The 16923-nt window shown below is 42.1% G+C and overlaps 1 protein-coding gene across 1 annotated transcript in view; it reads left to right on the top strand.

Annotated features, from left to right (window-relative positions):
* The window catches only part of LOC138299730 (chymotrypsinogen B-like), a 72118-nt gene extending 55558 nt beyond the window's left edge, over nucleotides 1-16560 (top strand). The window contains exons 6-7 of the mRNA XM_069238251.1: nucleotides 11408-11541; nucleotides 15021-16560. Of these exons, the coding sequence (XP_069094352.1) occupies nucleotides 11408-11541; nucleotides 15021-15182 (296 nt within the window). The 3' untranslated portion in view covers nucleotides 15183-16560. The remainder of the gene's footprint in view (nucleotides 1-11407; nucleotides 11542-15020) is intronic.
* Nucleotides 16561-16923: the final 363 nt, after the last annotated feature.

Raw genomic sequence — 16923 nt, forward strand, 5'->3', positions numbered from 1 at the left:
GCTCCTATCTAACTTTAAGTTTTTATTTTAATTGTATGGTCTTTTATCTGATGTGTTTCCTGTTTACTTTTCCTTGATGGTTTTACATGTTCATATGTGTGTTTTTTGTGTACATCTTTTATGGCCAAATTGGCCGAAATAAAGATAAAAAAAATAAATAAAAAAAATCTGACCACTCCAAAGTCCAACACTTATCCTATTTTTACTCAGGTTGAAGTGGGAATAGCAAATCTGACCCCTCCATATTTTACCACCTTCCCTCCCGTTGCTTAGATTGGAGTGGATACAGAACATTTAACCCTGTCCCTGCTGTTGCTTAGCTTAAATTTGAGTGAGAATAGTAAATCTGTCCCCTCCAAATCAAATCACTTTCTCTACTGTTACACAGGTTGGAGTGAGAGTAGTGAATGTAACTCCTCCACGTTTCATAATTTGATGTGCTTTTTCCTGTAAAAAAACTATAAAAGTGATTGTATCCTAAATATTTTGAGTATATTTTTGAAGTATTGGTATCTTTATTCAAATATATTTTTCATTGTAAGAAATGTATTTTTTAAAGAATTTTCATTTCGGCTTCTGGTAATTATTATTGAATTGTTAGCATTTTTATTCTATTGATAATATTTATTTAAGAATTGTATTTATTTAAAGATATATTTATTAGTTTTAGATTTTTACAAAAATACATTTTTGTTTTATGTTTATAAATTATAATCTTGTTTTACTTTTTTATATATATATATACATATATATATATATATACATATATATATATACTTTTTAATTACATATTTGTTAAAGTTAATTTTTTAAGTTAATATAGTGTTTAATGTTTAAAATTTGAAATACTTCAATATGCTTACCTTTTTTATGAAGATATTTCAGTCATATATTTTTGTAGTCAATACATATAAAGAAGTTAAATGTGATGTTTTGACTGTGATTTTTTTGGCAATCTTTTTAATGACAATAGTTTTAATGGTGATTTTCCATCATACAACTAGTTTTACTACTGTGTATCTGTTATGAGTGTGGAGACATACTCAGTATTAAATGGCTCTCAGGGGGTCAGAGGTGTGAATTAAAAGGCCTGGATAGCCTAGTAAATGTTGAACATTTACAAATATTTAGTTTTGTTTACATTTCCAAACTGAAATTCAGCCCTTTCTCACCTTGCAAATGACCCAAAAGTTACCCCAATCAAGGGCTTAAGTAACTCAACTTCCTGGAGTTGAAGGGGAATTGATCACTCCAGATTTTCTGAGTTGCAGGGAAGGGCTTTTCCAAAGGCAAATAATGTTTTCCTTGCGGAAAAAAGTGTGTGTTTGCTCAGGGGGCTATATTGCCTTTGCACCTAAATCAGTATATAGATGGCTTTCAGCACAGAGGAACAGGGGATGTTGCATGATGGTCTCAGTAATACACCTGGAATCCATCACCTGGAAAAGTTTTCAAGCATATTCCTAGGAAGATTTGTGAATTCCCAGATAATCTGCTCGCATACATAGGTGCACTACTTTGGATGCAGATGTACTACTTTGTATGTGAATTGAACCCATTATATTGGAGCTAGAAAACTACAAAACAATGATTATTGGCACCACAGAAGCCAGTACCCTACCCAAAGACCTACTTTAGGAGACAGAGACATTTTGAAATAAAGATTTAAATAAATGTACTTCAAGCCAGTTATATCACATCTAGTCACACACTTTGACCCATTAGAAGAAATGTTTTGAATTTTTAAGCACTGCTTGAGAGCACAGCCCAAATGTGACTAAAATGTTTTTTATATCCACGTTTAGTCTTATTTGAGACTTTTGTGAAGATCTAACAAAGGGGTCAAAGTTATGGGAGAATCTTAAAAGTACTGACCCCATGATAATTCCCATATGGAGAAAACAGTTGCACAAACAGAAAAACATGTTGGATGGAATTTTATGAAACCTGGATGAAAAGAGGGGGTATGCTCTTGTTGAGAATTCTCTTCTGATTTCATGAAAAATCATATTGTGTTTTTCTTTTGAAAAGTGAAAAAACTCGGGGCCAAACGTAGTAATACAAAAATGATAGAAATCTTTACAGTTGGGTCTCATTGATGGAATTGCAAGATCTGTCAACTAAAATTGGAAAAGTAAATTATTCCCTTTGGAAGGAGGACAATGATTTCTCAAGGTAAAATTCCAATTCCTGGATCCTTAGACGATATGCATATCAAGGTTACCTCCTTCACTGGATACAGGTGTATACATATATCTAGTTGCTGGAATTCGCATTAGAGCCTGGTATTAGTGTTTAATGTATGTGAAGATATCTGTTACTTCAGAGTATTACTACAGCAGCTTTTTTCATTGATCTCTGTGAGGACATCTATTTGCAAGCAGCTATTATACAATTTGTATTTGTATTTATATCATGTGAGTTTTCATCTTATTTAATGTATGGAAGGATATTTATGATTAGAGGCTGTAATTACAGCATGTAATCCTCGTAAGACATTTAGTTCTTGGCAAAGGTATTGCAGGTTTTTATCTGCATCTAGTTTATTTTTAGGATGTTTATTGTTTGTGAGTGGAACCGAAGTAGCCTTTCTTCTATCAGTAATCTGTGGAAGGATATCTAGGTCCTGATTTAAAGTTGAGTGGATGTGGATCATCTGCCAAAGGCAACAGGTGTCCCTTCCACCCTATTTAGAGTGGATAGATGACAATACACTCAAAACAGGGTAGATGGGACATCCACCAAACTTTAAATCAGGCAGCTAAGTTTCATATATTGGAACCACAGATTTTTATTTGAAGTTAATGACTGTGAGAATATCTGCTACTGATGACTGGAACTTCATTAGTTTTTTCTCTTTTTATAATCTGTGAGAACACCTAGTTGCAGACAGTGATAGTGCATGCTTAATCTCCATGCATCTCCATTAGACTTTCTATTCAGTAGCAATTTGGCATTTCTTCTCAATATAATCTCTGTAAGGTCAATTCATTCCTGAATGTAGTTCTTTTCGTATGTGATGTATGGACTGATGGCATCAATGATGCCATCTGTGGCATGCAAGGTCATGTGTAGTGCTTTGGGGAACAGTAGTCACTTGAATCTAGCACAAAATCAGGAGAATTTTGTGAATGAACCCTGAATTGCTACACGTCATACCTGTCGTAGAAAATTTTATTGGGTGATTATTTAACATCTTTACAATCAAATTAAATCAGTCTTGACAGAAGGTGCATACATTTCTCTAAATAGGCCTATGTCAAAACAACGATGAACCTATAAAAATTGCAACCTAAAATCATAAAACATTTTTTCAATTGAAAAATAAGAGCTCAGCAAGACACTTCTTTGTGAACAGAGTAATCACTCCAAAAAGATCAAAAGCATATGTGCAGTATGTCATGATTGTTAAAGATCAAAGGCCTAAAACCTAAAAGAGGTAATTAGCGATACAATTCATCATAAAAAATACATTTTACCAGCTAAAATGTGCAAAGCGCCACACCGAGGATGATCAAATGTTGATAAGATGTTAGAAAGGCAGGGAGTTGTTAATGAGCCCTTTAAGGCTGTACGAGGATTATAATTAAAAACATTACTGCACCCTTCTGCTTTAAGGGGTAGAAGTCTGGCCGCTTGTGGTGCTCTCGTTCAGCAGCTTTTGAAATTGATAAACAAGTTTCCCAAATTTAGCAAGATCATATGGCTCCTTCAAAGTGAACACAATTGACCTTTTCTCATTGCAAGTTCTTAAGCCATGGCATAAAAAGAAAGGTTTTAATAAAGTACAACGTGCGTTCATCAATGTCGGGCAGCGGGATAGCAGATGATTGAATGACTCAGTTTTATATCCGGAGAGCCTACAATCCACAATTATGGAAAGTGAGTGCCATTTTGGGTTCATCTCCTTAATTTTGAGGGCTTTGTGTCAAGCAGGCTTTCCTAATCGTATACATTAGATATGGTTGTGCTAACAGGTGGTGCAAGCTGTTAGTGTAAGATGCTGCCACAGCCGCTAACACAGGTGTATTATTCAATTTTGCCAGGTCAGTTCTCCCAGAGAGTATTTTTATCTGCCTTTTCAACACAGTCTTAATAGCAGTGTGAGAAAGCACCAACTTGTTTAGTTCTGTTAGATCTATTTGGAGAAAGTCGAGCACTTTAGTTAGATACTGGAGCCAGGGATTCGTTTTTAAGTCAAAAATAGGGTGAAGGGATGAATTCAATGTGATGGGTGGGGCCATAACAATCCTGTAATAATATTTCAAATAAGACCCAATATTGACCCACTTCTGCCCTTCCAGGCTGAGTTCTAACCTTATAAAACACCCCCTATGTATAGCAGTAGCTTGAAGACTCACTTATAAGCTTTGACTTGAAGCTTTTCCACAAATTGTGAGTTGTCTCAGAAAAGCTTCATGACCGTGGTTTAGCACTGGTAAAAGGGATGCCCTGAACACACTTGGTGGATCTGTACTCAAGAGGGGCTTTCTATTAGATTGTTTAACTGACATATTCTTGTAATTATAAATTCAGCCTTGGCCTTAAGATGGCACAGATGAATTTCCCTTTGTAGTCAACCACACTTCAAAGTAGTTGCATAAGCTTGTTTGGCTGATCTTGAGGGGACCCATGTTCCAGCGGCAGTTTTGATATTTCGACATCCCCCGAAGGTTATTACTTTGGTCTTAGATGTGTTTGCCTTCATGTTGTTTGTTATGTTTTAGTCATAAAAGGCAATTAGTGCTTTTGAAGCCCAATACTCGAGTGGTCTAACAGGACAATAACATCCACATATTGTAAGAGGGTGATTTTGGGGTTCCCAATTTTTGGCGGTATCAAGTTAGCATGTCTTAGGACCAGGGACATGTCTGCTTGGAACAGGTTAAATAGAAGTTGGGCTAGGATGCACACTTGCTTTATGCAGTTGTCAGTGGGGATTTCCCTGCTAATAGTAGTATGGAACAGCTTAACCCTCAGCCAAGTTGATGTGTAAAGTGAGACTATTGCCCTTAATAGTTTGTTAGGAATACTCCAGCCTTGAGGCTTCTTCCACAACTGGTTTCTATTCACAGCATCAAAACCAACAGAATAGTCCACAAAACAGGTATAAAGAGGGGGCAAAGTCTTAGTGGCGGCCTAGTGTGTTAAATAGGAAAGAGCCACAATACTATCTGTAGTTGTGGAATTCACCTTAAAGCCTGTTTGAGAAAAAGGAACAATCCCATTGGCTTCCACCCAGTTTTCCAGCTCTTTTAGGAGAACCGAAGCGAGAACTTTGGCTTTGATGTCCAGTAGGGTAATGAGACGGTAGTTAGTTGGGTCTTGCCTGTCCCCTTTCTTATAAATTGGGTGTAGAAAAGAGCCCCTCCAGCTGGTGGGTGCCTCCTGAGTCTCTAAGCATGCGCAATACAGTGTAGAAAGAGTTAACAACCACAGCCCAATATCTTAAAGACGTGCAGGAATGCTATTAGGACCTTGAGTACCAGTAATCCTAATGCCATGCAAGATGGTAGAGATTTCCCTAGCAGAAGGAACCAGTGACCCACCAAGGTAGCAGGGTCAGTTGCATATAGTTTATTCACATGTACAGTAAACATCCATGACTAGAAAACTGAAAGAGGGATTTTAAAATGTTCCAAAATTTATGAAAAAGCAAATCATAGTTGTTAGACTTGTCAGTGTCAGGGTGGTCTTCCCCCAAACCTTTTGTCTGTCTGCCTCCATCTTGTCAGGATTTTTGTTCTGTTGGCCTTAGGACTCCCCTAAGCATGGTTTGATTGGCATATACCCGGTTGGCATATTTAATTTACATGCAACTCCCTTTTAGAGTGGTATACCATATACTGAGGGCCTGTAAATTAAAAGCTACCAGTGGGCCTGCAACACTTATTGTGCCACCCACCTACGTAGCACCTTAAACCATTTCCCAGGCCTGCCACTGCAGCCTAAAGTCAGTGGCCCACTGTCATGACTTGGCATTTAAAACCCATTGCTAAGCCTTAAACTCCCCTTTTATTACATATACGTCACCCATAAGGGATGACCTAAGTAGCCCACAGGGCAGGGTGCAGTGTAATTAAAGGTAGGACATGTACTTGTTAGTTTTACATGTCCCAGTAGTGAAAAATTACCAAATTCATTTTCTCACTACTGAGAGGCCTACCTCTCCCATAAGGCAACATTGAGGATTCCTCATTAAAAATAATACATTGTAATTCCTAAACCAGAGGTGGTAGATATGTCAGGTGTGGTACTAATTAACTTGTAATGAGAAGTCATCTTTAATGGTAAAGTTGGATTTATTATCACAAGTATGAATGTGCCACTTTTAAATAGTTGCCATTTTCCTGCCCTTAGCCCTCTGTGTCTGTGTTAGAAATGATGTCTCTGGTTGACAGTCAGTTTGCACTCTGTTCAAGCAGGGACCCTCACTCTAGTCAGGGTAATGGAGATACACACTTAAGATAACCCCTGCTCACCCCCTTGGTAGCTTGGCACCAGCAGGCAGGCTTATCGCAAAGGCAATGGGTAAAGTATGTGTACCAACATACACAGTAATACAGTGAAAACACTACAAAATGGACACAACACCAGTTTAGAAAAATAGCTAATATTTATCTAAATCAAACAGGACCAAAATGACAAAAATGCAACATACACAAGCATAGGTATGAATTTTCAAGGGTTAAACTTCTATAAAGCGCTAAGAAACACAGATTTCTCAATTTGGTGATATTAGGGTGTTGTGACGGAGTGATTCCCAACAATCTGACACCAATGTCACTAGTCACGGAGTCACACGGACCCCCAGGTACAGTACCTTGTGAAAATGAGGAAACAAGCCAGGGCACGGAGTCGGGGATCGAGGTGTCGATGGATCCGGTGCGGCATCAGTTCTGGGGCTGCAGAGCAGAGGAAAGGAGGCATCGGTGTGAGGCACCAGCTCCTTGCTGTGGAGCTGTGGGGATGAGGCGGAATCAGTGCAAAGCGTTGGTTCCTTACACTTCCGGCAGAGTCAGGTGTTATGGACGTCGGTGACACAGCACTTTGGGACTCACGGAGTCATGGACTGCAGCGAGGCTGCAGCGGCGTCGGGCCTTGGGAGTCGGTCTGGGTCATCACACTCCATCGGGACCCCCAGGTACAGTACCTTGTGAAAATGAGGAAACAAGCCAGGGCACGGAGTCGGGGATCGAGGTGTCGATGGATCCGGTGCGGCATCAGTTCTGGGGCTGCAGAGCAGAGGAAAGTAGGCATCGGTGTGAGGCCCCAGCTCCTTGCTGTGGAGCTGTGGGGATGAGGCGGAATCAGTGCAAAGCGTTGGTTCCTTACACTTCCGGCAGAGTCAGGTGTTATGGACGTCGGTGACACAGCACTTTGGGACTCACGGAGTCATGGACTGCAGCGAGACTGCAGCGGCGTCGGGCCTTGGGAGTCGGTCTGGGTCATCACACTCCATCGGGAACTATGGCTACATTTGCAGGTGGCATTGCGGGATCCAGGAGCAGCGTCCGTCTGGGCATCGTTCGAAGTCGGTGCACCTGTTTTTTTTTTGTTTTTTCACCAGCTTCCCTCCCAAGGGCCCGTCAACTGGAATAGGCACCACCTGGCAAGTTAGAGTCCACAGCAAGTGAACCCAGAGGCTGGTAAATGAAGTTTTTGCTGTCCCTGAGACTTCTTAACAGGAGGCATGCTCAGTCCAAGCCTTTGGAGAAACATCATAAACAGGATACACAGCAAAGTCCAGTCTTTGCCCTTTTTAAGGCAGAAACAGCAACTGCATTCCAACCCAGCAAAGCGCACACAACAAAGGGGCAATGCTCCTCCTCCAGCTCTTCAGCTCTTCTTCTTGGCAGAGATTCCTCTTCATCCAGAAGTGTTTTAAAAGTATAGGGTCTTGGGTCCACTACTTATAGTCCTTTCTGCCTTTGAAGTAGACAAACTTCAAAGGAAAGCCTTTGTTGTTGACAAGATCCTGCCTTGCCCAGGTCTGGCCCCAGATACTCACAATGGGGTTGGAGACTGCATTGTGTGAGAATAGGCAGAGCCCTTTCAGGTGCTCCTCCCTCCCTACTCAAGCTCCGGAGACTCATCAGGATATGCAGGCTACACCCCATCTCCCTTTGTGTCATTGTCTAGAGGGAATTCATAACAACCCAGCTGTCAGTCTGACCAGACGTGGAATGCACAAGCAGGCGAAGGCATAGAATGGCTAAGCAAGAAAATGCCCACTTTCTATAAGTTGGATTTTCAAACTGACAATCTCAAAACCAACTTTACCAAAAGATGTATTTTTAAATTCTGAGTTCAGAGATCCCAAACAACAGATCTCTATCTGCTCCCAATGGGAAACACACTTAAAAGATTTTAAAGGCAGCCCCCATGTTCACCTATGAGAGAGACAGGCCTTGCAACAGTGAAAAATGAATCTGGTAGTATTTCACTGTCAGGACAGTATGGTACATACCCTACCTTTAACAAACACTGCACCCTGCCCATGGGGCTACCTAGGGCCTATCTTAAGGGTGCCTTACATGTACAAAAAAGGGAAGGTTTGGGCCTGGCAAGTGAGTATACTTGCCAGATCTAATTGGCAGTTTAAAACTGCACCTACAGGCACTGCAGTGGCAGGTCTGAGACATGTTTACAGGGCTACTGGTGTGGGTGACACAATCAGTGCTTCAGGTCCACAAGTAGCATTTGACTTACAGGCCTTGGGCACCTCTAGTGCACATTACTAGGGACTTACCAGTAAATCAAATATGCCAATCATGGAAAAGCGAATTGCACATACAGTTTACACAGAGAGCACTTGCACTTTAGCACTGGTCAGCAGTGGTAAGGTTTCCAGAGTACTAAAATCAGCAAAAACGAAGTCCAGCACAAAGTCAAAACATAGGAAGCAGAGGCAAAAAAAGAGAGGGGAGACCATGCCAAGGATGCCAGGTATAACAGCCTGTAACCTGCCTTATGCCACATGACTGGGTGTAACTGACAGTTTGGACTTTGTGAATTCACCTCAGACAGTCACACAATAGGGTGATTAGCAGAGCCTGAATGGGCCATTAACTGACTTGATGTGGGGCGGGGGGGCAGAGCTAAGCACAGCCCCACTTGCAGCTAAATAGGCTGGGCTCTGCTACCACACAATAGGCGTAATAACCCCGTATTGTCAGTGCAGCCAGCTAAGAGCAAGGGCAGGGGAGGCAGGAAATTCCTGGAACTTCAGGGAACCTTTCTGGACACTTCAGCCAACTTGTAGTAGCAGAGCACCATGGTATAAAAATAGGGCTCTAAGACCTGTTCCTCAGTTCTCTACTGGCCCTGCGGAAGGACTCTCAGAGGACTGCCTGCTGCTGTGACCTGCTGTGCACTCTGCCAGACTGCTGCTCTACTTGGCAGGACTGCTTTGATGCATGGAGCCTGCTTAGAACTTTCAGAGGCCAGCCCTGCTGTAGAGCCCTGATTCACCACCTGCACATCGGACTTGAAAGTGACTCTAAGGGCTAGTTTAGTTGGTCTCCTGTTCATGAGCCACAGGGACACAACAGGATCCCATCATCTGAAACCTGCACCTAGACCCAGCCTGAGTGAGTCTTGAACCAAGAGGTGTCCATCCACTCCTGGACCGTTGGTTGTGGTGGTAATGGTACCTAGGTGGATATTTTTCAAAAGAGAGGCAATGCTATTTTGAATCTTAACTTTAACAATTCTGAACTCTGGATGTATTATTTGGATTTTCATGATTTTGGTGTCAAATCATTTATTACATTTGTTCTCTATTTTTCTAAATTGGTTTGGGATTTTTATTGTGTTGTGTTTTCACTGTATTGCTGTTTGTGTAATGCATAAATACTTAACACTTTGCCTCTAAGTTTAGCCTGACTGCTTTTTGTGCCAAGCTTCCCAGGGTTAAGCACAGATTAGATTCATGACTTTTTGTGGTTCACCCTGCAAGGGATTGTGGATGTTGCTTGACTAGGGCTCACACCCCAGTCACCCAAAAACCCAATCTCTCACATTAGTGAAATATTCGGAAGGAGAATATGTGCAATTCTACAAATTAAGAATAAAGGGCCTGATTTAGAGTTTGGCAGTTGGTACATCCTAATGCTCCTGTCATAAAGTGGGCAGAATGGGATTTCCATTGTGTTTGTGATGAAGTACCCATCCGTCAAACTTTAAATCAAGTCCACGGTCTTCTGGTCTCCATTTGCTGAGGAGGTTACTTAGAACATTGAACCATGAATATGTATTAGAAGGCAGACCAAGTAATGGTATTTTTTCTCCTTCCTGTACAAAAAGCTGTAGTACTTACTTGAAATTCATCCTTGAAACAGGCTGCTGAAGATATGAGGGTGAGATTACCCTATACTCATTTACAGAAGCAGTTGGGAAGACAAAAGGAACATACCTGGAAGAAACAAGGTGCAAATCAACAAAGTAGCTGCATATAGTTCAATGTCAGCTTAGGTGGATACACGCAAAGAGGGCATCATGTGAAAACATAGGCTACACTAGCATATTGTCCCTTAATGAAGTCTTCAAAGCATAGAGTACCACAGCCTCAATGTTACATATAGTGCATAGCTCCCTACAATCCCATTATCAAGCATGTATCTCAGATATGCTGAGGTTAGAGTTAGAGTAAATTACATAAGGCAAAATCCATGAGGGAAATGAGTCTTGCTAGATTTAGGAATTAAATGCTGAGCTTTGTTTTTGTAGGGGATATTTATGTATGCTCAAGACTGGTATACTATATCTTGAAATATATACTTTTTGCAGAGTATGCTTTTGCAGTCCATGGATGTCATTTGGACTTCAGTAGGCATTCCACAGGTCCACCAAGTGGGTGCCCTTGCCTCTGCTCCCAAATTTAGAGATCCCAACCTGCCTGTCAGGGTCCACACTGACTTTGCCCTACAAATGTTTGTTTTTTGTAAAACAACATCCCAAAGCAGGAGTTTTTTTTTAAAAACAAAAATAAAAACTATAGCACTACCGCATAAGGATGTTTCTCCCTGCACTTCAAGGCTGTTGATTTATTTCAAGTTTTAGAGGTCCGGTGCACTGAAATCCAGTGACAGTTGTGCCACCCTAAATACAGCGGATCACCATTACAATGACCTGGCTGTCCAGTGGCAGACTGGTCGTAATGTCAACCGATTGCAAGAGTGGAGTAAGCTGAGACTCCACTGTTGGAAACATTGCAGTTTCCCCAACTCTAAATTGGTGGAGAATTGTGAAATTGGTGGGAGGGGGGTTCTGCCATCTTTTGTCATATGCCCCACATCTACTGAACACAAAGTACCATCTCGTCACCTACTTTGATGTTATTATGTTTTTTGTAATGCAGATCCAATAATAATTTCTTGTTGTCTTGATGTTCCTCTTTCCACAGCATTATTTTCTCCAAATAAATTGCACCAGGCGGCTGTTCCTCTCGTGATGAATATAGACTGTGAGGCCTTCTATGGCAGTGTCATCTTTGACTCAATGATCTGCGCTGGAGGTGCAGGCTCGGCCTCATGTGCGGTGTGTATAGCTCAGGCTTGATTGTGTCTTATAGACTCTCCTTTAGATCTTTATGGAAGGAGACCTCTCTCCACTAAGTTTCTGCTGCACAATTCCTTCTGAAAATTACAAGGCAACGGCCAACAGAAGTCTTCCACCATGCTGTAATGGTATGTCAGTACTTGTATGATATTGGGTTATTAGTTGTGCTGGATGTGAGGCCTGCGCATGTAAAAGGTCCACAATTTCCCCTTACTGGGAACCAAGGGCCACATGTAGCAACTTTCAGATGCGACCCGCAAATTGCGAGTCAGAGCGACTCACAATTTGCGAGTCACAAATCTGAATGGTGGATGGTGTCCCTGACACCATCTGCGATTCGCAAGGGGGTCGCAAATGCCCACCTCATGAATAATCATGAGGTGGGTCGCAATTTGCGACCCCCTTGCGAATGGCGGCCCTCACAGGGATGGTGGCCTGCTACGGACAGCAGACCACCATGCCTGTGACTGCTTTTCAATAAAGCAGTTTTTTTTTTGTAATGCAGCCCGTTTTCCTTAAAGCAAAACAAGATGCATTACAAAAAGGAAAAATGAAACGTTTTTGTTTCATTTTTTCAGAGCCGGCAGTTGTCCGTAGGACCACTGCCTGCTCTGAAAAAATGTTTACAGTGCCATTCACAATGGGGAAAGGGTCCTATGGAGACCCCTTCCCTTTTGCGAATAGGTTACCACCCATTTGGAATGGGTGCAAAATGCAATTGGTTTGCGACCGCGTTCGCGGTCACAAACCAATCCTACATTGCACTGTGACTTGCAATTAGGAAGGGAACACCTCTTCCTAATTGCGAGTCACAAACCCGTTTTGCGATTCGGTAACCAGGTTACCGAATCACAAAATTGGCTTTGTGCATTGCGGTGTGCAAAAAGCTTGCTACATGTGGCCCGTTATTCGGTAACCAGGTAACCGAATCGCAAAACGGGGTTTGTGCATTGCGATGTGCTTTTTGCATGTCGCAAACAGTGAAATTTGCTGTTTGCGACATGCAAATAGCTTGCTACATGTGGCCCCAAGTGCCTCATTGTAGCACCTGTCTCTCTGAGGGAAGCGAAGCAGAGCCATCAAAGGCCTACTCAAGGGAGGTAGTGTGGGCTATTCATCACCATTTGCTGGCACACAATATTAACACTCAAGAAATGATTGTCCAGCCAGTGCTTTGTCTTTAGGAACAGTGTTCCATTCACCTCTACCAGACCACACATCACTATGTAAGGGGGTATCACCTTAGATAAAACAGGCCTATTGGCTTTATCAAGGGATCTTTATTACAGGAACAACAAACCACATGGTAAAACACCATCATTTTGAGCATAAATGCAATGATGAACAATAACCATGGGTGAATACCATTATATTATATCAATAAAGCAAATCAACCATCACTAGTACTCACTGTTAGCAATATTACATCAATAATCATTTTAAAATTATCAAAACATGTATCTGTGGTTAAATATATACGTTCAGGCCTCATAAATGCAACCATAAAAAATAACCCCTAAAGGGTGCCATTTCATGTATTTTCTTTCTAAACCCTCAGGCCATATAAGAAGCAGCCCTACAAACAGCCCTTAGAGAGTGCTGTACTACCAGCTTTAAAGCATAATTTCTAGTGTTTGGAGCACTTAAAAAAATAAGAAATCCTAGCATGGTGCTGAATTCCGGGACCCCAGAAAATTAGAGTCTGTGTTTTCCATTTCTGGAGGGGGACAGTGTAGCACTCCTGCAGCTGCCACCCCTCGTCACTCTCTTTCCATCATTGGAAGCACCTCTGCCCATTTTAGGACCGCCACAACCCAGGAAAATAGGCAACTCAAGATGCCCTGCAGGGCATAATGGGGCACTCCCTCAGAAGCTGTCAGTATGTAATGAGCAGCTTTCCCACTGTGGTCGGACCGCCGCTTTGGCCGACAGCCAAACTATGACCGTGGCAGGAGCGTTGCGGTCCAACTGCCGGCACTGTCACTTTTTCACCGGCCAATGGCCTGGCGGTGCTGGCAGTCTCAATCTGCCAGGGCAACGCTGCAAGCAGCGTTTCCCTGGGGATTACAACACCCATATCAGCCAGCTTTTGCTGGCGGAAATCGGATGCCGGGGGCCCCATGGGGACCCCTGCCCTCCCCATGCACTGGCATGGGCAGTGCAGGGGCTCCCATGGACAGCCCGTTGCGCTTTTCACTGCTTGAATTACAGGCAGTGAAAAGCGCAACGGGTGCTCTCGCACCCGACGCACTGTAACGTTGCTGCCGGATCCATTACGAGCCAGCGTCAATGTTGTGGACAGTTTCCCACTGGGCCAGTGGGCAGAAATGGTGTTTCCTCACACTGACCCAGCGGACAACTCGTAATAGGCCCAGGGGACGGAAGACCAGATTGACGGTCTTCTTACCCAAAGAGTTTGCCGGGCAGCCTCTGCTCTGTACAGCACAGCCTGTAACTTTATTACCTGTGAAGAAGATCCACAGGGCCATGCCTGCTGGAAGCTTGTGCCACAATATCTCTGGGGAGTCTGTAACATCCTTCCTCTGGAGGACAATAGACAGGAGTGTGGAAACACCTTTAGGTGCAAAAACACATATATGTGCAAAATCACATTTAGGCACATCATTAGATTTAGGTGCAAAACCACAAAGGTTGCAAAATTGAACAAAACTGTGGTGCAACTCTTAGTGTAGCATCGGCAGCACTGTCCGGGCTCTTTTGAGTGCAGAAATCACACTTAAGAGCAAAGAAACTCTGAGATGCGAAATCTCTCTTGGTACAAAGTCAGCACTTCAATCTGGCCCTTATGCTTATGGTTTCCCAATATACACAGTTATCGCTTTGCATCATGATGGTTTTCCACCTTACCTTCAGTAGCTCTTTGGACCTCTGACTACTTTTCATCTCCTTGCATCCTAGCACTGAAATACCCTTCCCTTAATCTTAGAGAATTGATCATCCATTCTGCGTTCAAGAAGAGGCTCAGCACACATCTTCCACCTTAAAATATTCTTGGTCTCCTATAATCTCATCTCCGTGAGGTTACTGTGGTCTTAGTCCGCCATTCATGCATCCCTCGATTTTTTAGAATATCTCTGGTTGACCCTCTTCCTGGCCCATTTCTATCTGTTTTTTTTCATACAATGTCTGCTGTGTCATTTACAAAGACATTGCATGCCCACTGTTTTAGTAGAATAAATAAATACGTGAGAGCAAGGTTTTGTCTCCGCCATTTTCTGTGGCTTATAGTATCTTGCTTTGTTTTTTTGTAACGCCGGCTACTTCAGTCTTCAACTTTGTCAAGACAAAACAAATTAAAACTGTTTTCATTTGGTGCTTCAGAAAGTTGTGCAGACATGAATTCAAATTAATGATAAAACAATTAAACGAGCGAGCCATTATTTATACTGCATTCTAAGTGCACGTTTTCTGACAGTCTCATGCCTTCTTGTTTACAGGGTGACATTGGGGGTCCTCTGGTGTGCGAGAGATACGGCGCCTGGTACTTGGTTGGTCTGTCGTCATGGACGAGCCCTAACTGTTCTTCCACCTTGCCTGCTGTCTATTCGCGCCTGACCTGGTTTCGAGAATGGATTGATGAAATTGTCATGGCCAATTGAATCCAGTGAGGAGAGGGTGTTGCCTTTACACTGCTCATAGCTACTTATCCCGATTCTTGTGAGGGCCTGCTCTTTTTCATTGCTAAGTTTCTTATGCAGCGCACAAGTCCTAAGAAAAAAAAGTGGGGGGACTAATCAAGTTAGGCAGTATGCAAGTGACATCATGGTGCGTGACATCACAGTGTGTGACGTCATGGCACATTGCATTGCATGTAGCATCATAGGAAGTGGCAGCACAACCCATGACCTCTCAAGAAGAGACACAGGTTTAACGGGACGACCATGTTTACATTTGAGCTCATCACAATGTTTAACAAATGAGAATTTGCGTTGGGCTTGTGCCAAAAAAGTGACAGAACCTGACGCAAAATCTGTGCCTCAACTTACACATTTATTTTTTAAGAACCCTGCCACAAAAAAATTGGAAACAAGATACGTGACACTACATCCATTCTGCTTAATTTGTTGCAAAGTCTACATTTACAAATATCTTATGGGTTTAAGGCACCTGCTGCAGAGTTTTGAATCAAAGTAGCATAGAGAGTTAACGTGTCTGCTTCAAAGCACATAATCTAACTGCAAATGACAGACTTTTATCATCTGTTGCTAGGTAAGTGAGTTACCGATTTTAACACAGAGATCCTTTTGTTACTCGCAGTTCATAAATGGTAATTTTTGTAATATTTCAAGCTATGAAGGACATATGACTCCTACACCTTGTAACCCTCACTGTCTTATGTAACACATTTTATACATTGATTTCCACATTTATAGGATTTATTGCCAATGTATAATGTTTACGTGTGATATAAAACTCTTTGACACCCTGCAGGATGAGTAGCGCTGTAAAACAAATAAAACAAAATAGTGGTACTCAAATTGTTATTTGTGCAAACACTGGAAAAGACTAACAAATCTGACATTCTCATAGTGCATGAAAAACTCTCATAAACTGGGATTGAACAATGTAAAAAACATGCCGCTCTTATGTATTTGTGAAGTGAGAACAACAAGCTTCGTGCCTTTGTTTCCCCTCCCCTGCATTTGCATCTAGGTGTAAGGCTCAGATAGCTCCCAATCACAATTAGAACAAAATGAATTCTGATGGCCACTTAAATTCGGCTTTTGTTATGGGCTCAGTTGGAGTTTGAAACATGAAAACCCCCTCGCCGCCTGCTGTTTGTGTCCTGGTGTACGAAAATGACACCGGAAAAGTTCAGCATATCTCAGTGGGGCCCACTTCTTGCAGGGTGGACGGCATCCACCCTGTGAAAATAGTGGGTGGACTCTGTGTACTGCGTGTACCCCCGACTTGTGCCTGTACTTATGTGACCCATACTTACCTGTCATTGTTTAAGAACAACGACTGCACCATTTCTGACTCAGTCATGTTTTCATTTCTTCGTGCCAACTTAAGTGTGTGTTTGTGTGTGTGAACGCCTGTGTGCAGTTCTCTGGGCGTCTCTGCATCGGTGCCCCCCTTTCATGTCTGTGTATACTTTTGTGCCTGTGAGTGTCATCTGTTTTTGCATCTGCGCAAGCATGTATGCGTGCATTGAGTTTCTGAGCTTATGTTTGTCTGTCTTGGTTTTTGTGGACATATCAGTGTGCTACTTCTTATTTCTTGAAGAGCTTCTACAGTATTATGGGATCTCATTGCTGTCATACATTTCCTTATCCTCTTGTCTATTTCTGTAGAGGGGCTGTAGTATTGTATTGTATTGTAATAGTATTTATATAG

This window comes from Pleurodeles waltl, chromosome 6 (genome assembly GCF_031143425.1).
Source record: "Pleurodeles waltl isolate 20211129_DDA chromosome 6, aPleWal1.hap1.20221129, whole genome shotgun sequence".
NCBI classification, from domain to species: Eukaryota; Metazoa; Chordata; class Amphibia; order Caudata; family Salamandridae; genus Pleurodeles; species Pleurodeles waltl.